Source organism: Puntigrus tetrazona, chromosome 3 (genome assembly GCF_018831695.1).
Source record: "Puntigrus tetrazona isolate hp1 chromosome 3, ASM1883169v1, whole genome shotgun sequence".
NCBI classification, from domain to species: Eukaryota; Metazoa; Chordata; class Actinopteri; order Cypriniformes; family Cyprinidae; genus Puntigrus; species Puntigrus tetrazona.
In genome coordinates, this window is record NC_056701.1 from 12279600 (window position 1) to 12301487 (window position 21888).

Here is a 21888-nt window from a genome sequence, read left to right on the forward strand (position 1 = left end):
CATTACCAACGTTCACATATCGTTTAACATTAACGATATCTTTTTTTTTTTTTTTGGATGTATAACCTTTGAATTGTTTATACCACATTAACTGACTGAACGCCGTCGTTTTAAACAGTGACCAAATTTATTTCAGAGGAGACAGAAACTCAAGTGCAACACATGCTACTGGCATATAAGAGTATAATCTGTGTTAAATCCACTAGGTGGAGTTTACAAGTGCATCACGGTAATTCTATGAGCTTTTTTTTTTTTTAACTATTCCGGCTGCTCACAAATTACAGTTGCTGCAAGACATGCTATAAACTAAGTGAAGCTTCCACTTAATAGTTTCCATTGTAGGCTTTAGAAGAAAAAAAAAACTTGATGAAGGGTTAATATATCACATTTACTGCAATGTGTCTGTTCCAAAATACAGGATAGTCTCACTTGAGCTAATAAAATATTCTTTTAACTTAGTGCAATGACTCTGGCTAATGTTAAATAGGGCTGGGAACACATATCTGGTTTAAAGGAAATTGAAACAAAAAAAGAAAGAAAAGAAAAACAAGAAGCTTGTTAGCTCACAAAACCATTAGATAAAAGAAACACTGTAATGTTTTTTTCCCCACATAAATATTTAACAGTCAAACAGTCATTTCTCTAAAATAAAGAGATGCAATAGATGACTTAAAAAAACAACAGTAAAACAATTTCCATTTGAGTATCAAACACTAGGCTAGGCGATAGGATCTCCTACGCAGCAGTTCTACGATGTTTGTTGAAATGTTAACCATGTTTCAAAAATCTAGATTATAATAGTAACTTGAAATGTTTTACATGACCCATGTGACACATTCAGAACAGTTAAGATTGCAGACTTACTTGTAAAGTATTGTAACACTTTCCTATGTGTTGAGCTATTCTAACAGTGACCAAGACCTGCTAATCTACAGCAAACAGTGAAGAGCATGCAGATTATTGTCTTAGGTTCCTTTGGGTGGGCTCCACTTCAAGGCCGTAGGGTCAATAGTCTTGTTGCTTCCACGTTTTGCCTCTTTGGTTTTCCAATCATCAATCAGATCCTAAAAACCATTCAACCATTTAACGGCATATAAAACACAATTACATCAAAATAACAAGCCCTAAATGACATTACCTGTCTTTTTAAGATCAGGTGCTTCCCTTTCCAGTACTTCAGCATCTGCAGTGACTGTAAAGTGCTGACAATGTCTACAGGATTGACAGCTGTTTCTTGACTGATTTCTGTGTTGATGTATGAAAAAATAATTATGTATAATATGAAGTATTACAGCCACAAATAGAATAGGAAGATAAACACACACACACACACACACACACACACACAAAGTAGGGTTCAAACATTTATGGTCTAAGATTTTTTTTGAAAGAAGTTTCTTATGCTTACCAAGGTTGCATATTTACATCAATACAGTAAATAATCATAGCAGTTTAAAATAAATTATTTCTATATGAGTATACTTAAAATGTAATTTATTCCTGTGACTGGAAAACAGATGTTTTAAGCATCCATTACTCCATTGTTCAGTGTCACATGATCCTTCATCAATGAGTCATTCTTCAAATTTTATTTAACAGTCAGGATTCTATAATGAATATTAAACAAATCTTTTGCAACCTTCTAGGTGTCTTTGTCACCTTTGATTAATTTAATGCATATACGCTTAAATAATTTGTTACATTATTTTTTAGAGCATAACACCTTAAGTACCTTTAATGGAGATCTCTTTGCCCTGGAAGTTGTGCAGGTAGCGCAGGAGCACTTCCTTCCAGTAACTCCTGTAACTGATGAGTCCCAGGTCAGAGAGAGGCCGTTCAGGGGAGCCAACCTTCTCCTCTACTTTGGACAATAAATAACCTGTGCAGAAACAAGCCATTCACACATTAAAACGCTCATGTCTTCCATTAACTGCACACATGGTAAAAGAGCTATTCTAACATGTTCTTAAGGTTTTGTTTTGTTTTTTAAAAGACAAAATGGCATGGCATAAATCATGTACTTTAAGGTTGCAATTGCAAATTTAACATCAGCATTTGCAATCTTGTTTAAGCTTAACACAGTAACGACATAAAAAGTATACACATGTCTAGATCCACTGCACTCACTGAAATCAATCAGCATCTTGCCATAACCCTGCCTCATATACTGTGGCATGGTCAGGATGCAGGAGACATTGTAGTTCAGGAATGAATTCTTTTCCTAAACCCAGATACGTTTTTGATTACTACAAAACAATCGAGTGTGAAAGGGAAACTCAAGCTTAACGTGCACTGGAGTCACTAACAGAGTACCTTGGAGAAATAGCCTACAAGATGGCAGCCGGTATTGTCAGCTTCAGTCATCACGTAGAAGAGGAACGGCTCTACATCATAATACAAAGTTTTGTGGTCCAGAAAGAGTTTGGCAAGCAGGCACAGGTTTTGGCAATAAATCTGCGAAAGGCAAATGGCAACTAGAATCAACTACTGATTGAATATTACTGACCTGTAGTCAGCAAACTTAAAATCAAAAAGAGTCTTTGTGGGATGTCTTTGTTCTTGCCTTGTTCTTCTTGCCGTCCACTTCAAAAACGGATATAGCCCCTTTTCTGTAAATCTCATCACCTGGTGGATGTTTCCACACACATTTGGCCTGATTGAAAGTGAGATAAGAAAGAGGTTAGATGAAAAAAAAAAAAACATACCTGAAGAATTTTGAAAATGAAACTGAATATGTAAAACAGTTACCATGTGACGTCTCAGAATGGTCTGACTCTTCATGTATTTGAGGCAGAACTCGCACATGTAAAGGCGACCGAGGCGGGCGTACTCTTCGGGGTATGGCGAGTGGTACCAGGTGTCCAGCTCGTAGCGGCCGAACACAATGGTCTTTATCATGTTACCGCCCTCTGTGACCTGTCCCTGCAGCCGAAGTTTTTCCTGTAAGAACCAATGAAGGGTGGGAGAAACACAGGTCTGACTAAAGGGAATGACGACACGGAGATAGAAGGACAAACCCTGAAGCCTTTCACAGAAGACTCATGAATGAGGAGGATGAGGATGAGATTGAGAGTTACACTATAGTTGAAAAGTTTGGGGACAGTAAGATTTTTTTTTTTTTTAAAGAAATTAATACTGTTATTTTGGAAAGATGCAAAATTATTTATATTTCTAATAACTGTTTTCTGTTTGTCAAATGATCCAACAAAAAATACAGTTATCACAGTTTCCAAGCAGCACAACAGTATTCAACAATGATAATAGTAAGAAACGTTACTAAAGTTACAAATCAGAATATTAGAGCTCTAAAGGTCATGTGACACTGACGACTGGAGTAATATATAAATAAAAAAATGAATGCAATAGTAAAGTTATGCAAACAATCCTAAACTCAGCCTGGGTGAACATAAGAGACATGACCTATATTATTGTATTACTATATTACTATAATACTAAATATTACTAATCCTCAAACTTTTGAATGAAGGTGTATATTTTCAGAGACCATAGTAATTAATAAACAGAAGGCAATGTAGAAATTTAAATGAAAAGTTAAATCAAAAGAAATCAGCTGGAGAAAATAAAAAGGTTAATGTAAAGTCTCCTCGTGATTATCATTTTCTCTTATTAGTTCAGCCAAAATTAATTGTGTTAGTATTTACTCAATTTTGCGATTTTCTTTTCAGCCAAGCTCTAGAAGCCAATATCATTGACTGAAATTTCATGGGAATTGGTAAATGAATATTCAGAATATTCCTTTTTGCAGCTGTTCCTTGCTGCATAACACCCATATGCAACAGATGAGAGAATGGCAGCGCTTTGGATGCTACGGTGAGTCCAGCGTAGGCCCGTCGCATAACCCAGAATTCAGTGGCGAGCAGGCTCAGGCCACCGCAATCTTTACAGACTCACGAGAAAGAGCGGGAAAAGGAGAAAACACAGGGAGAAAATGAGATGGGTCTTCTCTCTTACAAGATCGTCCGAGGCACGTGCCTGGGCTTTTCTGAACAGCTCCAGGTCATAGTCACTTGTGATGTTCTCCAGCAGAGGCTCACGACTGCTACCATGGGTCTGCTTGTGCTCCTGAAAAACAACGAGAGCCCAGGGAAACCGCTCCATTAACCCGTTAAGGTGTATTGTCATTATTTCTGCAAAAACAGAGCATGTGTAACACTCACCGTGTACTTGTCTTTTTGCTCTTTAAGAGGAACAGAGTTTCTCTTTCTCCTCATCTCCGTCACCTTCTCTTTATACCGCAGCTGTCGCTCCGTTTGGGCCTGGAGGGGAAGTAACTCAGAGAATGTGAGAGCTAGCTGAGGCTCATGTAATGTTCACTCCACATGAAATGTGAAAGCAGCTCTTGGAGAATTTCATGCATGGTGGGGGTCACTAGTAAGGGCACGTACCGGCCCAAGAGGAAAGACGTTAAAATACGTGGTGTGCAGCTTTACCTGTTGCCGAGCAGAATGCCGATTCTCATCCTGCCGCTGTGAGAGTGTCCTCTCCTCCACGTGTTTGTCTCGAGAGCTTGCCTTCACCTGAGGAAAAAGGTTGATTTTTAAGGGTGCTGTTTTAGCGACAACTTAAGGTTTCATTAAAAATGACACACATAAGCATTACCTTGCACTCATCCGCTGAAAGGTTATGGTACAGTGGGCATCCAGATATTGAAAAGTGCCTTTCGTGTTTCCCTGTCAAATGTCCTGAAGGAGGAATGAAGGTTGAAATTAAATGTTTTGTTTTGGATTTAAACAAGCCTGTACACAAAACAATCCTGCTAGAAGTAAAGTAAAGCCCCTATTAATGCAGAAATTAAACAAATACTACCATTCGAAAGTCTGGGGTCTGTAAGTGATTCTTATTTTTTAGTCAGCAAAAACACATTAAATGCCATTCATGATGCAGTTTTGCAAAATAAATAACATCTGCTCTTTTGAACTTCCTGTATATCAAAGAATGAATGTTTTCAGAATTCATTAATAAAAAGATATATTAAGAAATGTTTTCCAAGCACCAAATCAGTACGTTAGAATGATTTCTGAGGGATCATGTGACACTGACGATTGGAGTAATGGCTGCTGAAAATAAATTCAGCTTTGCCATCACAAAAATGTACTGTATTTTTGATCAGATAAATGCAGCCTCGGTAAGACTTTTTCTTTCTGAAATAACAACAAGTCTTCCTCCAAATTTTTGAATGCCAGTGTAAATATTCTTAACAGGTTAGATAAAGGACCTGGAATCCAATTACCAAGTGAATTACAACCAGGTGTGGGGCACTTCATGTTAAAGTTGTAGCTCTCGTGAAAGCGTCGTCGTTTGGGCCGGTGAGCAAGGCTGGATTCTTTCAGCGACAGCTCCTTTGCCAGACTCTCATCGTGAGACACGTTTGGGCTGGACATGTCGATGTCAGACTCAGAGGAAGGAGCGTTGCCTGTGGGTGTCCGGGTTGGGGATTCGTCATGCTCTGCACTTTGTTTAATGTCTGATTGACCAACACGACAGAAAACAGGACTGTATGAAATCTAAGAATGGAGTAAGGTCTATTATATTACACAAAATAAAAATGGCAATAACTACAGAAAAAAAAAGAATAAAATAAAAACAAGAGGAGGTTAAAGTGAAGGTATAGCTAACCACATACTGTGCTAACCATGTCTCTCAAAAGTTGAGATTAAAATATCAATCACATCCTATCAATTAGTACTTTGAAGTATAAAACTTCATCAATGATGATCATTCATGTTTAAATATACATTTAATATATTTACTAATTATTATTATTGAGAGATACGTGTTGCTGTAATTCATGCCAATATTAACAAAAATGTATTTGTTTACTTGAGATAAACTTAAATTTATCAAAATAATTATTAAATTAATTTTATTTAAATGTAGCATCTTAAAAACTGGATGCCTTTGAACACGAGGGTGTTTTATCGACGTTTAAACCAACATATTGTCAAAAACAGGTGGTTTATTTATGTGCATAAAACAAAAGCAAGCAAATAACTACAACAGAAAAAGTAGGTAGAGGCCACAAAATTATAATGCATTACTTTAAATAATTACATTTTTAAAGAATTATGAAAATGATATACACCATTTCAAGGTCTCAGGTCAGTAAGATTTTCTAACATGTTTTGGAAAAAAAAATTGCTCACCAAGGCTGCATTCACTTGGTCAGAAGTAAAGTAAAACAGTCAAAATGTGAAATATTATTACATATTAAAATAAGTTTTTTATTGTAATATATTTAAAAATGTAATTTATTCCTGCGACGACGAAGCTGAATTTTATTACTCCAGTGTCACATGATCCAGAAATCACTCTAACGTGCAGATTTGCTGCTAAAGAAAGATTTCTTACGGTCAGCTGCTTTTCAGGATTCTTCGATTGATAGAAAATTTCCAAAGAAAAGAATAAAAATTCTTACTGACCTCAAACGTTTGAATGGTTAACATGTTGTATGAACTGAGGAAAATCTGTGATTAAAACGAAGCAAATGAAGAGAAGCGCGTGTGAGCGGAGCGAAGCATGGAGATACTCAAATGAGGGAAGGCATGAGCGGAGAGCCGCGTGGTTTTCTCCTCCTACCCCTCTCTGAGATTTCCCCATGCTGCTCCGTGTCTGAGCCAGAAGAGCGACTCTGCCGCAGGGGGTACTTCTTGGGCAGGACCGTCACCCCCTGCTGCTGACTACGAGTCACCCGACGGGTGGAATAATTCACCACCTCCTCTGAAACCGGAGCAGACGGGTTCCTCACGGGACTGGAATCTAGAAACAAAGCTTGTTCACTCATTCGTTCGTTTTTTGCTCTCCATCCGTCACGGTTCCTATTTGAACTATTTGTATTAAGGGTAAAAAAAAATAATAATAATGAATCGCATGACAGCTGAATTAATAGAATGATATTATTCGCGTCATCATTAGCAATTCTACAGTGAGTGATCCGTGCGAGGTCTGGAGTCTTACCCTGCGAGTTGCGGCTGAGGCGCAGCGAGGAGCGAGTGAGGCGCGTGTTTCTCGCCGTGTGGACGTCACTCTCTGAGCTGTCCGTGTGCTCAGCGGAGAAGTCTGAATCCTCGGTCCCTTCAGAGCTGCTGCCCGCGTTCCTCTGAGTGTCAAAAACACACGGTTTGGTCGCTGAACACAGATGAAATCTTCCTCCCATTGGTTAAACATTATTAACATCACTGGTTTGATTGAATCAAAACATTTCAAGTAGGTTTATATAAATATAGGTGTATCAGCCAAAACTGAATAAAAAAATAAATCACGCTTTTAACACTCATGTAGCCAAATTCTGGATCTCACTCAATCCGTATTATTATTTTGAGCGAGTCTAACAAATCCTAATGGCACTTATCAAAAGAATATTTTATTCTCCTGGCAGTAAATCTATCAGGATGTATGAAAACATTAGTTGATCTAAGGTAATCACAAAGACTTGCAGAAAAAATAACTTATTTTAGCCTTTTAACCTTTTCACAAGAACAAATGGTATAATGATACTTAATGATAAACGTCCAATTTTTGTGTATACGCTCATTGCATCACATGAAAACCTGTATATGTAATTACACGTTACTTATAGTTATAACTATCAACTAGTCGTTTGCTTATGATCACTGCGAACCGCTTTAATGAACGGGTTTGACCGCTTCAGTACTTTCCGAGTACAAATCGCAACGTTCAAGCATATAATGATGTTTAAAGGAATTGTGTGCTTCTCATTTTATAGCAGCAGTTTGCACAGGACCCTTTTCTATTTCTAGCACGACAACGCCTCTGTGTATAAGGAATGAGTAAAAAAAATAAAAAAAGAAGAAATGATTGATTGAGTCAGTGTGGAAGAACCGGACTGTTCAAGTCCTAATCCCTCTAAATAACAGTCAAAGCTGTTTATTAGAACGGGGTGTCCCGGTACGTTTGGCAACACAGCGTGTGCGTGCGAGCAGGTGAAGGCTGGCAGCACATGAGCACGCAGGTGCGAGATGCTGCGCGCGGTTTGCGCATCTGGCCTGTAGTAGGATGCGGTCAGTCATACCTTCCGCCGCGGCATAGCGCTTCTCCGCTGCAGACGATTCACGGGGCTGGGTCTCTGATGGATTTCTGAACGCACTTAGATCGCCGAAAGCTGTCGAAGGCCGCTTAAGTGATGCATCCCTGTGGACGTGAGGGAAACATTCGTGTGGTACAAGGACACACTGCTTCATCACTGACAGTCACGGGTCATGACTGCGCGCGTAGTCTGTTTACACTCTCCACTTCCGGCACAAAATTCTAACGTAAAGGTCTCACGGAAAATGATAAAGACGAGGAAGTAACTATTGTTTAATGCGGACGTGGGCGATTTAAGTATGATAACCCTATTTTTAGATGATTACAAACGTGCAACTTATCAGGCAAAACAAAGAAAAGAGATATTTTGACATCCTGTAATAATGGGTCTGTCGCTAGATGGCGGCACTGATGTCACTGATGAATATGTTAGTCTAATTTAAGCGTTTCAACACGAGTTTGAATTTTCTGAAGGTCTCTGTAACCTGATTTATTTTATTTATTTATAAACAGCATTCATATTTATACCAGATAACCATTTGAGGTTCTTTCTAGACTGCAACATATTTAATACAACGGTGTATTAGTTAAAGCGCAAACTTATAATAATAATAATAATAATAATAATAATAATAATAATAATAATAATAAAAACAGTCTGATTATAATACCTTTTACCCTATGTTTGTTTTTGAAAATACGTACCTCTCATTTGCGTATTATAGAGGCATGTTGTCACATTATATGGGGTAAGTTGTCACAGCTAAAACTGCCATTGAACAGTTTATTATAAGCTTTTCAGCTACATTTAGACAATGAACAATTATAAAACACAAACAATTTATCACAGTATACAAAATGTAAGGGAAAAAAAACAAACAATAATGGTGGCCAGCAGATATTATAAAACATACTATTTAATACATGTATTATAGTTAATACATATAATTATAGTTGTTTGATCTCTTTTCATCAGGAAATATATGTATTATATTGTGTATTATATTATGTATAGCATTGGATATTCCTGGTGATATCTCTGCTTAATTCAGTATGCATGCATTAAAATAAAATCATATAAAGTAATCTTTGGTTTTCAAGAATCATACTTACACTGAAATATTTTAAAACAGGCAAAGTGAGGAAAATAGTTAATACAGACTTAATTTCAGACTTAATCTTAATGAGCTTGATTTTAATAGAATCTGAGTTTAATATGCTTTCTTTCTGTGGTATACATTTGCTAATATGCTCATGCAATAAGGCACAAAACGTATTGTGGTTAGAGGCACAGTGGCGCTTTTACAGAAAGAAAGTGCATAGAAGAGCGCACGAGTGCTTGTGGGAGGTCTGAATGAGTCTAAGAGGCTCAGGAGAGGCAGTGTTGCTGCTGTACAGGTTAGTCTGTAAATGGCGCTGTTTTCACAGATCCTGTTTTTTTGCAGATCACCATGAATAGGCAAATGGAGGCTCAGCCCTAGTCCAAACAGGGCCCCGGTGTTGCGGAGGAGGCCAGCAAAGGGTGTAGTATCCAGATGGACCCATTCAGGCTGAAAGCACCACTTCTGTGCCTTCATTAGGCTCCAGTAGGGGTCTATCGAAGCAGCGTCCAACAATGCATAAAGCCCCAGTGCAATAAACACTAGACAGAGGATTGTGTGCACATAACTCTTCAAGCTTGCTGAATAGATCCAGGACACTCTATTAAACGCCTTGGCCACAGCGATTCCTGCATAAAAATTGTATGTTGAAAGCAGAATAAGACAAGTAAGAGATCTTATTCGTCTCGTATGTAAGTTTGAAAGGCGGACTAAGATAAAGAATATGCAAGGGAACTGACCTGAAACAACTCCCGCAACGACCTGATGTGGGAAATGAGCTGCAATGAAGACTCGAGAGAGACTGACACAAACCTGCACACCCCAGAAAAGGGCCCAAAGAAGACCCTGCAAGCACCTAATACATGGCGCAAATGCAAAAGAAGGAAAATGTTTATCATCAGTATTACATGACAAAACATAGACATGAAGAATCTGGTTATTTTTCAAAATCACTCATATTATCTATACGAGTAACATGGCCATTGTCCTCCCAAAATAAACTGCATCTTTACAAGATACTACTTGATGTGGTGATAAAACGAAGCTGCCGAGATAAATGAGTTCACTAGTAGTTAATGGGGTATTTCCGTCTGACTGGAGGCAAGGGTTTCCTTTCCTTCCTTTCCAGTTTTTCTGGATCATTTCTCGTAACTGAGGAGCATTTCCATGCAATCAGTTTGGAATTATCTTGCAAAAGAAGTGTTACTGAGGACTACATAAAAATGTAAACAGGACATAATCACTCACCATCTTTTAAGGGGGTCATACTCCTGCAAAATCGTCAGCAGTGACGTGAGCATGGCATAGTAAACCCCTGCAGCTCCCATCGCATGACCGGAGGGACTTCCTAGAAGAGCAGTCAGAAACCTCTGTGAAATCTGCTTCTGATTTAGTGTGTTGGTTGGTCTATATAAATACAATGAGAAACATAAGGAGACACTCACCAGGGCCAGTCTCGCATGTCACGGGGAACTGTTTGATTTGCGGTACAGTTAAGTTGCCATAATAAACAGTTTCTTTAACCCACCAATAAGGACGCTCGCCAAACATAAGCCTGTTTAGTAATTTAATGAATAAATTTGATTAGGACCAGTGAAGATAAATTCATTACATTTCCAACAGATATTCGAGGTTGTGATCTGTGAGCATTCTATTATGTATCCATTAAAAATGGCTCCAAATTCTTCTTTTAAGATTTTTCAGTATTTTTTTCAATTAAGATTTACAAAAGCGACAACAATACTTACCACTTGAGGACTAAGTTGAGCCAATCTCCCACAACGGCAACCCAGACCAGCTTTACTCCCACTGCAGATTGTAGATGAAACCAAATAGGAAAAAAGTATAAAAATGTTGTACGCAGGTCTGCCACTGTAGACACAAATGTAAACCAGCTTTGGGCATGTCCATAATGCGTCTGCAGGTATAGCGTACTGCTGATCCCATAACCGTACAAGACTTCCATTACCACTGTAAGTCTGTAACAGCAATGTTACAGATCCTCATTTATGCTTTTAGTTTTTATATAGCATTATGAGTCTTAGCAGGCATAAGCTGCTGTTTGTAAAAAGAAATTCATTATGTTTTCAGTGTCGCGAATCCTGATTGTCATCTCTGCGACGACCTAGATGAGCCTGCTCCTTTTATTCGTCCTCTCTGTTGCCTGGTCACTGGGCACCACCTGAGCTTTGGACTCTCTGGAGTAAATAGAGGGAAAATTGTCTCCAAACACTGAAGTGTGGTCATTAAAGAGGGCATGTGCAGTGCATGTGTGTGAAGTGGCAGGTTTTGGGTTCTAAATTTAGCTCTCGATTACGAGAAAGACACTCGCTAGTTAGATGAGGTGATGACAAGCATGTGCATGGACACATTGGGCTCCTAACTGTTCTTGTAAAGCTGTTAATACAAAACTATGTGTTGTGTGTTTTTGATTTGCTTACTGTGCTTTATTTTTATATATTAAGTCCTTTTTTATTATATCAAGTCTCTTTTATCACATCATGTTTGATCAAAACAACTTGTTTAAAAATGTAAAGTTCATTTGAATTATAAGTTATTTTTTGAAACATTATATTTTAAATATCTTTACGATCACTCTCGATCAATTTAATGCAACCTTAAGCATACTTACCCTAAACTTTGAGCAGTAGTTTATGTATGAAACATGTAATGTGCATTGAATTTATGTGCTTTGAAAAGAAACTGACATAAATAATGAAGTAAAGATAATTACATAAAACGTAATTCTCATCATTAGACTACCGTAGCTCGGTCTTGTTTAAGTTGTGTGGCCATCAAATAAAGAATAGGAAGGATAATATTAGAGTTCACATGACACTGTTTACCATTCACTTGACATAGTGGTTCATTTCCAGCAAACTCTAGAGACCTGTTCGTGCGAAGTCTCACGACTTTGTGAGATGGCACATTTTCCATTGGCTTCCAGAACTTCTGAGAGCTGTCGCTAGCCATGTGGAAAAACAAAGATGGAACATGTCCAGAGCAGATAAACAAGAACACTACCTACAGGGTGTTAAGAGCTCCACAGTGTTTACAGATGCCATCTCCACAGAGACCCATCAGCCTATACGGACATGCTACTCTCATGATCAGAGGGCTCATTTGTGTTGTCTTCATGCAAGTAAGCATGCTTTGCATTTTGAGCTCTGCTGTCAAACATGAGTTCTTGCATTTAAGTCTGCCGTAGTTCAGTGTGAACCAAATGTAGCACACATACACAAGAAAACATACAGGAAGTGCTCAGTTTTTCAAGGGCAGTCCAATCTCACGGCCTCTGGTCACGTCCAAACTCAGAAGTCTATCCCCCTGAAACCAAAACAACAATGGTCAGTTCCTGTGGGCATACAGCTTTGAAAATAAATACTGTAGTGTGCTTTCGACCACATATTCTACCCAATTATGTGCATAATGCTGGCCTAATGAAGATATAGCGAGAAAGCAGATAGAGCAGAGTTGAGCTTTTTTAGATGTTAATGTGGATGTTGTATTTGATGGTGTCGACACATTTGAAAACTACGTTTGTTTACTTGTGTGCTTGCTTTTTATGAATCCGAGTTGATATAGGACTTAAGTTTTTTTCACATAATTATGGGGTTCTCTTTATACGTGTAGTCTTTGCCTGTGACTCACCGCTGAACTGCACCGTCTGAACATGCAGCACACATTTGGTAATCGTGGTCTGTATTCCCAGCAGGAGTGTTGAGAAAGCAGTTGTAGAGTTTGTGCAAGTCTTGGAACCTATGGAATTTCAAGCACAAGCCAGAAGACATGACTCTTTCTGGGATTTCTTGGAATTCTTGCAATACATGATACACAACCATCATCCCTCCTGTGAAACTACGGCCTGGGAAACAAGGCAGAGCTTGATAAGTAGATGCTCTGTGAAACACTCTGATAAAATTCATACTCTGCAATTAAAGTTTGCAAAGTGTGCTGGATAAAAACTTTATATATAATGTATAAAACATTTATTACAGTGCCAACAGTATTCATTCACAACTTCCTTTGCAGTCCTATGTTGTTTTTCTAGCACTAAAAATATATATATATATTTTTTTCCTGTGACAGTGTTTATAGTCTGAAAGCAGACTGATGGAGCTACAGAGTTAATTGGCTGAGAACTATGTGAAGATGTACCAGTCCACTAAAGGCCAATGGACAACGCTCTGAAAGACAAACAGCACTGTAAATAAACTGCACATTTTCCAGTTTACAAAACCTTTTGAGTCTCTAAAAAAATGCTATTTTCTTTAAAATGTATAAAAACCAGGACCAACAAAATTACCCTAATTATTGTCCCAACTATTCAAACACAGTTGTCTAAACAAAGAATTTCATGTTGTTAAAATGTTAAGGCTTTGTGAGTTTCCAGTATGCTTAAGTTATGCATTTACAGTTATTGGATAATTTGTTTGCTGTTTGCTGACTTCATTTAAAATTTATGGTGTTTTATCATTATTGTTAGCTATTTGTAACATAACTTAACATTTTAACATTTGTCACAAGTCTTGAGGTTAGTGTGTCTAGTTTTGAGGCCTAGACTATGTATAACTACTTTTGTCTTGTTAGGTATCTTACAAACAAAGACAATGTTGTCTACTTGTTAAAAACAAAACAACAGAAACAGAAATTACATCAGCATTCAAGATAATTAAAAGTGTTAACTAATCAAAAAAGAGAGATGTGCCTTTACTCAGAAATTTGGGTTGAGTGAACAACTTGGTCCAAAATTTAAGTTAAGTCAACTTTTCACAGTGAGCAATGAAAACATTTGTTTTGTTGCATCTGTGCGTTACCTATATTGGTGTCTGGTGGAATTGGTTGATGCTTAAATACTAATCCTTTTTTATCATTAAATTTGAATGTCCGAATGTCTGCTAAAAACAAAATACTTTTTGAAACATTGTATGTGTGAAGACTATAGCAGAACCACATGAGTTTTATTCAGGTCTCTCTATATATTGATAGATCTGCCTGTTCTTTGTAGGCAACACCTTGTTCATCACTCTGACAGTCTACTTTAAGTTCACTCCAGCAGAAACAAACACAGCAGATACTCTAATTAAACAGCCTTGCTTTGTTTGTTCAGAACACCAGTTTGTCTGTTTATGGATATAAACTTATTGTTTGTAACCGTTTGAAATGACACGTGAGACACATCGTTTAAATATGAGAGATCACAGCACATATAGGGCTGTGCACAGTGATAAATTCTTTTACCTTATAGGGGAGATGGGGCTAGTTGTCACACAGGGTGGTTGTTATAAGGGATTACTAACTAGTTGTAACACTTTATTTGGGCAAGTTTTTCATGTGGCTACATTTTTGTGGTTAGTACTGTTAGTAAAAGAGTAGAAAGTGTGACTAGCCATTGGTTTCTCCCCTACAGTATATCACATATATAGTATCTCACAGGAGGAAGGCAAAGTATGTATAAACATACTACAAAGATAACATGGATATATAACTGGCATGGCTGCTGCTCTCCAAATGCACCATCTGGAATTCATTGACTGCTGACATCTCGACAGAATGGCTGTATATGTATGTATCTCTGTATGTGGGGGAAGGCTGTCTGTTTGAGAGACAGAAAGCGAGAAAACTAGTTAGAATTTGTTTAGTATGTATACATGCATCAGTCTTTACTTGCATGTATATACTTTGAAATGTGAGACAGCTGGGAGATAAATAATCATCAATCATTGAAGGAGTTTAGCTTACAATGTCAGTTCTCATAATTTACAGCCTACAGGTCATGCTCTTGTGTTTGGATTCCTTTATGTGCTGATCTGTTGAGCTGCGAAACCAGGCCTGTGTTCTGCGTGCGTCCGCTGTTGGTGTAAATAAGAAATTTTATTAGGCTTTGATTCAATTGAGCTGAACAAGGATAACTTGTGTAACAAGCCAAATAATTACTCCAGAATGCACTGTTAATTAACTGCAGATGAACCTGTAGAGCATGATGGTAGCAACTCTAAGGTTGTGGGTCAAATTCTCTAAAAATGGGCCTTCCCATGACGATTTAAAAGTTGCTCTTAAACAGCAAGAGGTAAAATATTTCAGGATATAACACATTTTTTGTAGAAGACAGTCATATGGACTCATTTAATGAAGTTTCAATGTTGTGTTTTTTATTGGAGATTAAAACTGTTGAATGAAAAGAATTAGCATGAAAGTTATTTCAGTTTCTTCGTTCGACAGAAAAAAAAAAAAAAAATCATACAGATTAAGAACATAGATAATGCTGGCCTAATGAAGATATAGCGAGAAAGCAGAGAGAGCAGAGTTTTGCTTCTTTAGATGTTAATGTGGATGTTGTATTTGATGGTGTCGACACATTTGAACACTACATTTGTTTACTTGTGTGCTTGCTTTTTTTTATAAATCTGAGTTGATATAAGAGTTAAGTTTTCACAAAATTATGGGGTTTTCTTTATACGTGTAGTCTTTGCCTGTGACTCACCGTCTGAACATGCAGCACACATTTGGTAATCGTGGTCTGTATTCCTGTATTGTAGTGTTGAGAAAGTTAAAAGAGCAGTTGTAGAGTTTGTGCAAGTCTTGGAACCTATGGAATTTCAAGCACAAGCCAGAAGACATGACTCTTTCTGGGATTTCTTGGAATTCTTGCAATACATGATACACAACCATCATCCCTCCTGTGAAACAAGGCAGAGCTTGATAAGTAGATGCTCTGTGAAACACTGATAAAAGTCATACTCTGCAATTAAAGTTTGCAAAGTGTGCTGGATAAAAACTTTGAATAAAATGTATAAAACATTACTGTCACGTTCGCGCTTTCACGAGACGAAGCAAAAGGAGACTCGAAATGAAATTAAATGGATTTAATCCAAAACGGCAAAATAAAAAGATACAAAAGGCAGGCAGGCAGGCAGGCAGAACAAAAATAATGTAGGGACATTGACGATCGGACAAATGGAACTGAAAACACCGGACTTAAATACACAGGGTAAATGACTAAATTGACGAGACACGGCTGCAGACAATAATACAATTAACATGGAGGAAAGGCAGGGCACAGGGAACACATGGCTCGAGACAAAAACCATAACAAAAAGAGTCCAGAGATGTGACAATTACAGTGCCAACAGTATTCATTTTTCATAGTTTTTTTTTTTTTCCTGTGACAGTGTTTATAGTCTGAAAGCAGACTGATGGAGCTACAGAGTTAATTGGCTGAGAACTATGTGAAGATGTACCAGTCCACTAAAGGCCAATGCACAACGCTCTGAAAGACAAACAGCACTGTAAATAAACTGCACATTTTCCAGTTTACAAAACCTTTTGAGTCTCTAAAAAAAATGCTATTTTCTTTAAAATGTATAAAAACCAGGACCAACAAAATTACCCTAATTATTGTCCCAACTATTCAAACACAGTTGTCTAAACAAAGAATTTCATGTTGTTCAAATGTTAAGGCTTTGTGAGTTTCCAGTATGCATAAGTTATGCATTTACAGTTATTGGGTAATTTGTTTGCTGTTTGCTGACTTCAATTAACTGCAGATGAACCTGTAGAGCATGATGGTAGCAACTCTAAGGTTGTGGGTCACATTCTCTAAAAATGGGCCTTCTCATGACGATTTAAATGTTGCTCTTAAGCAGCAAGAAGTAAAATCTTTCAGGATATAACAACACAATTTTTGGTTCTTTAAAGGTATAATATTCAGAAGACATAGTCATATGGACTCATTTAATGAAGTTTCAATGTTGTTGTGTTTTTTATTGGAGATTAAAACTGTTGAATGAAAAGAATTAGCATGAAAGTTATTTCAGTTTCTTTGTTCGACAGAAAAAAAAAATCATCATACAGATTAAGAACATAGATAGTTTATACAGGTTGATTTGAAGTATGACCGATTGCTTTTTTAAACAAATTATATGTTTAAAACATATAACTGTCATTTCCATTGTCAAAGCATAGACATAAAATGCTTATGTCCAATTTAATTTTCCTTTATACCTTTCTTGGACTTGTTGCAGAACATACAGGCGGGTGATTCATTGATACCGAAAGTAAAATACATAAAATAAATCTACCCATTTGTTTCTGATATTTCTGAGTGAACTAAAAGCCATTCTCATAATGGATAACTATAATGATAAAGTTTTTATAGTCTTTCTAACTCTGAGAATAGTCCATAACACAGCCATAACACTAATGACAAAAATATAATACGAATCACTTTCAGAATATTTTTTTCTACCCGATGAACCATGAAATCATTGACAGCCAATCAGAATCCAGCTGACTTTAAACAAGTTTATTATTAACAGCATGTTATAAAAACCTTACATACAATTTTGCCATTTAAAAATAAAAGCATAAAAAATTACAACAACAAAAAAAGAAACAATACAGTGGTCACCCTTCACATTTTTTTGCATAAATGAATGTTTTCATTAAAATGGGAGTGCATTTGGGCTTTTATATGTAATCTATTAAAATTTTTCTACATCTAAGTGTTTAAACAGTATAATGAAAATGACCCTTCGCAAAAAATACACTGTCTAAAGAAAGGATAGAAAGAAAGATACAACCTAAATAATATGTAATTTTAATAGTCTGAACGAATCACATCACGCAGTCATTTTGCTACAAAACTTCATAATATTTACATAATAAGCTTCAAAAGCAGGAAACTGCTTGTCAAAATAACTATAGGTGAGTGAGGATGGATTATATACTGCTGCAAATGTTTTAACAAGACCGTAACAGCGTACATATATTACAATCTGAATTAAGACCCTAATCAAACTTCATAACACCTTCAAAGCCGTGGTAAGTGAACGGCTCCGGCGTGGAAGTGCACTGATCCTTTTCCAGACACGCCATTCTATTGTACTCACAGTTACTCTCAGAGCCTGGAACAATATACACTCCATCAGGAGAGTGGATGGACGGATCTTCATCGAAATAATTGTGCGGCCTAAGGATGACACCGCCGCCATTGCCAATAGTAACCGTGTTGGGGATGTCTTCTGCGTGTGGAATGTGTAGGAACCCGGCGGTCACCCAGGCAACCAAGTCCTTTAGAAGACACAATGAGGTTTTATTTGCATTAAACGAAAGCATCTGCCAAATAAAAGTATTCCGATTAAGCGGTCCATTAATACCTCATTGACGATCGTCTCATTATCTTCGATGTATTTGCTGAAGTCAACGAATGGGGACCACATGTAATTCTGACTGTACAGACTGCTACTAGTCTGCTCTTCATCTTTATGCTTAGTTATAGCAACTTTATACCTAGCAGAAAGAAAGAGGAGTTAATGGGAGAAAAGCTAATGCAATAAATATGTGAAGCAGTCTGCTTCTAAATATCGTGTGCGTGACTCAGAAAACGTACCTGGCCCAGGACATGGACTTCTCTGTGGACTCACTTTCAGGGAGATGATCTCCAGCAAAGCTAACCACCTGAAGCCTGTAAGAGCGATGGTGGCCCCAGCGATTAGTCCGATTACTGGCTATATGAAGGTAACGGGGTGTTTTGGTACCATGAAGCATCGCTGCTTCTTTTTCTGTCTTGATTTGCTGCTCCACTAAATGTGGTATCTTTGCTTTCTCCAAAGGGCATCCACGGTAACGGGACTTCTTTATACACCATATCTTTAGTCTGAAATACGTTCTTCACACCTTAAAAAAGAAAAAAAAAGTGAAAACTTTTAAAAGTAGATTTTCTGTGCAAGAAAAGTCTATGCTTGCTGATGAAATTTAACTAGGAATTCGTTCATTGTCCTTTCCATGTGAAATCATTTTCAGTACACCGAAATAAAGGAATCCAGAAGAAAGACTCTTAAGAGGTACTTAAAGGCATAGTTCTCCCAAAAAACATAAACAGCCTGTTATCATTTACTCTTCATATTGTTCCAGATCTGTGTGGTGTTTTTAAAACATTAGTATTTGTCCATAAAATGATGTATAATAATTAAAGAAATTGTTGGAAAGCCCATATTATGCTGTTTAATATTACAAATGATCCCATATAATGTGACCAGCTGTTGGCACGTGACAAGTTGTGGCATATCAACATCGATTCAATAGACTAGATGATTCTCATCAATGACAAACATGTAATTGAACTGACTCTAAAAGCGATGGTTTGTTCGTTTCAGCTCTTACCTAAAATGTCCAAGTCTACTTTAAAGTTGATGAAGTGGGTGTGGATGTTTCCAAGGACGTTCTCCGCGACCTGGTGGCCGTAATGCAAATTTCCCTCATCCTTAAAGGAGGACGATATGTAGCCGGTGGCGTGAACCCTGGCTTCCACGGAGCCGCTCTGGTAGAAAATAAAGTCCCATATGTAATCGTAGTTCCCTATAGCGGTAATAGAGCGGATCACCAGGGCGCTGTTCGCCATCCCGCCGTACCCGTTATGAAAGAAATCTGAGAAGTGTCGGCGCAGAGGTCGCCCGATGTCATGCTCGAAAACACAGATGGAGTTTCTGAACCGCTGCGTGACATTTGTGTCAATATAGCGGTACGTGTCGACGTAGGTAGCCGCGTAGGGACAGTCGACCCCACGGACGAGCTCGTGCGCGAAGCGACCGATCCCGATACTCGAGTCCAAGAACTTGGTGAGGATCATCCCGGGCGTAACAGAGCCGTAGACGGACATCGCCTCCTGCACGCTGAGCTCGTACGCAATCCTCTCCCCTTTAAACTTAACATCAAACACCCGCATCCCGGTCAGAGAACTCAAGCCAAACGCAAAGCTCCAGTCCAGATAAATCACCTGGTTGTTTTTAACGCTGTAACGTTTCCCTTGAAGATAATACTGCTGTGGTCCTAAACCAGAAGGCTTGTTTTTTGGCTTCAGCGAAGCGTGATTGGGGATTTCTTTGTGGACTATCCTTTTTAAAATACCAGAATTGTATTTTGTCATAAATTCGTCGATGCTGTTAAGGTACTGACCGTTGTACAACAGCCTGTCAATGGTCCAGTTCGCCGTGTCGCTGCTTTCGTGGTTGACCAGCATCTCGAAGCCCACAGGATGGATGTACATGCCGCTGAAGTCGCGGAAAAAAGAGATCCAGGTCTTGCGGTCACCACTTTTGATGCCTCTCGGCATGCCTTCGAACGGCAGCAGCTCCCTGACCCCTTTTCTATAACCAAAGCTTTCACTCAGAGGTTTTTCAAGTTTTTGGAAAGTCTGATAAATAAGGTTGAAGAGCTGCGCGTACTCTCCGACCGTAACCGTGCGGGCCGTGAAGGGCAACTCCGGGGTGTTGTACTTTTTCTGCGTAACGTCGATAAGCTGCAGCTGACCGGATAGCGGTCCTACCTCGTACTCCTTCAGGTAACCGCGCTCGCCGTAGAAGACAACGACGCTTGCGTAGCGGGGCGGCTTCTGCGCGTCGTGATCCAAGTAGCGCAGCGCGTCAGCCTTCCTCGGGAGCGCGAGGTCAATTAAAAAGAGGAAATTCTCCGAGGGCTTTGCCGTTAACGAATGGGAGATCTTTAGGTCTTTTTGGGCCCACATGTAGTCGCGAACGGACTTGTACTCCTTTGCCGTTAGGTCCGCAAAAACCAGACTTTTATCTGTGTGTGTCACTTTTAGGGACCCTTGAGGCTGCTGGGACGTGCATTTTGGAAGCCTGTTTGAATTTAAGCAAATCAACACGATGTTGATGATGACCGAGATGAGTCCCAGAAGTATGAGAAGGTATTTTAACAGAGAATTCATTATTGTAGCGACCGAGCCCCTCTTGCGCTTGAAGGCAACGCTCGCGTCCGGAGCGAGAGAGCGCAGGATGGGTCTCAGATACTACGGGACACTTTTAGTAAATCTTATAACCACACCCACCTGGGCTGCTCCCCTAAAGTTCACACCAGACCCCAGCGCTTTATATTCATTGCTTTTGCACCAGTTCTATTTTAAGTGCATGATCCTAACAAATAGTGATTCTTGACTTTACAGGTTTGAGCAGAACTCTTTTATGTGTAGCTTTTTATCTGAATGCTTTGTTAGGAATGAATCTAATATAACGTAATCAACTTTGAGCTGTTATTGAATGGGCCTAAAAGCTGATTAAATGGCACATTTCACTTTTTCTTATTGCAGAAATTTAGGTAAAGTGCTATTGGGCTAAGTGCGAAGCAACAAACTTCTGAACACTCGCAGCATGTGGAATCCCAGACATTAGTTCTTTTTCCCTTGTTTTCATCGTTTGAAGTTCATTTCCACCGAGGGGAGGAAGGAATGTTTCTTAAGAGTTTTCAGGTTTGTTTGGACATGCTGCATTTGTGCTTCGGGAAAATAATGTGATTTCTTGATAAGGTGTAATACAGAAAAGGCTTTTTTTTAAAAACAATAATTGCTTTCACTCAGGCTCCCTCTAGTTCTTAGAAACTCGTCTGAATGAACAGAATCCAGGAAACAGGAAATGCCTTTGTTTAGAGGAAAATTAGGTGTGACCATTACAGATTTAGGTATCCTTAACTGAGGGTCAACATACAATACAAATACTCCCTCGTGCAGATCATGCCACAAAGACAATATTTTTCAACAAAAGTTACAACAAAAAATCTGATAGTATTAGTACCCCAATGACCATTTTTAAAGTAAAGCAATCCTTTATTAAATTTGAATTAAGATATAAACAAAATTGCTATAAATATGCTGTACTAAATAAAAGGTTTTATTAAAATGCAACAGTGCAATATAGATAGGTACATCATG

The 21888-nt window shown here is 38.3% G+C and overlaps 3 protein-coding genes and 1 long non-coding RNA gene across 9 annotated transcripts; all 4 read right to left on the minus strand.

Moving 5' to 3' along the window:
- Nucleotides 1-108: 108 nt before the first annotated feature.
- On the minus strand, nucleotides 109-8277 carry kat7a (K(lysine) acetyltransferase 7a). 6 transcript variants are annotated; one of them, XM_043234739.1, is made up of 15 exons: nucleotides 8051-8274; nucleotides 6976-7117; nucleotides 6598-6777; nucleotides 5252-5485; nucleotides 4621-4703; nucleotides 4452-4538; nucleotides 4179-4277; nucleotides 3973-4083; nucleotides 2749-2940; nucleotides 2564-2653; nucleotides 2314-2454; nucleotides 2128-2221; nucleotides 1733-1879; nucleotides 1139-1245; nucleotides 109-1064 (listed from the first exon to the last, which is right to left on the minus strand). In XM_043234739.1, the coding sequence occupies exons 1-15, from the start codon at nucleotides 8063-8065 to the stop codon at nucleotides 966-968; spliced, it is 1821 nt and encodes a 606-aa protein (XP_043090674.1). In that variant the 5' UTR covers nucleotides 8066-8274; the 3' UTR covers nucleotides 109-965. The 6 variants fall into 6 exon arrangements, with proteins under 6 accessions (XP_043090674.1, XP_043090675.1, XP_043090677.1 ...); XM_043234740.1 differs by having other exon boundaries at nucleotides 3994-4083; nucleotides 8051-8273; XM_043234742.1 differs by lacking the exon at nucleotides 6598-6777 and having other exon boundaries at nucleotides 8051-8276.
- Nucleotides 8278-8822: 545 nt separating this feature from the next.
- Nucleotides 8823-11385, minus strand: g6pc1b (glucose-6-phosphatase catalytic subunit 1b). Its single transcript, XM_043234747.1, has 5 exons — nucleotides 10913-11385; nucleotides 10610-10719; nucleotides 10413-10512; nucleotides 9905-10020; nucleotides 8823-9793 (listed from the first exon to the last, which is right to left on the minus strand). Exons 1-5 carry the CDS (start codon nucleotides 11128-11130, stop codon nucleotides 9276-9278), a joined length of 1062 nt encoding a protein of 353 aa, XP_043090682.1. The 5' UTR covers nucleotides 11131-11385; the 3' UTR covers nucleotides 8823-9275.
- Nucleotides 11386-14540: 3155 nt separating this feature from the next.
- On the minus strand, nucleotides 14541-15824 carry LOC122332655. Its single transcript, XR_006248508.1, has 3 exons — nucleotides 15649-15824; nucleotides 14907-15016; nucleotides 14541-14760 (listed from the first exon to the last, which is right to left on the minus strand). It is a non-coding gene; the product is annotated as an uncharacterized LOC122332655 (long non-coding RNA).
- A 1630-nt stretch (nucleotides 15825-17454) lies between these two features.
- On the minus strand, nucleotides 17455-20974 carry aoc2 (amine oxidase copper containing 2). The gene is given in 5 exon segments (XM_043234981.1): nucleotides 17455-18236; nucleotides 18323-18455; nucleotides 18556-18773; nucleotides 18775-18842; nucleotides 19329-20974. Coding segments are annotated over 5 exon segments (2265 nt in total). The 5' UTR covers nucleotides 20893-20974; the 3' UTR covers nucleotides 17455-17954.
- Nucleotides 20975-21888: the final 914 nt, after the last annotated feature.

Bases quoted from the DNA above. Each gene is read 5' to 3' on its own strand.
- kat7a (XM_043234739.1), bottom strand. The intron at 5,486-6,597 runs GTAGGAGGAGAA...TTGGTCAATCAG, and splicing joins TGGGGAAATCTCAGAGAGGG to ACATTAAACAAAGTGCAGAG. The intron at 1,880-2,127 runs GTGAGTGCAGTG...GTTTCTGCACAG, and splicing joins CAAGATGCTGATTGATTTCA to GTTATTTATTGTCCAAAGTA.
- g6pc1b (XM_043234747.1), bottom strand. From the start codon at position 11,130: ATGGAAGTCTTGTACGGTTATGGGATCAGCAGTACGCTATACCTGCAG. The intron at 10,021-10,412 runs GTGAGTGATTAT...GCCATGTATTAG, and splicing joins TATGACCCCCTTAAAAGATG to GTGCTTGCAGGGTCTTCTTT. The intron at 9,794-9,904 runs GTCAGTTCCCTT...ATTTTTATGCAG, and splicing joins CGTTGCGGGAGTTGTTTCAG to GAATCGCTGTGGCCAAGGCG.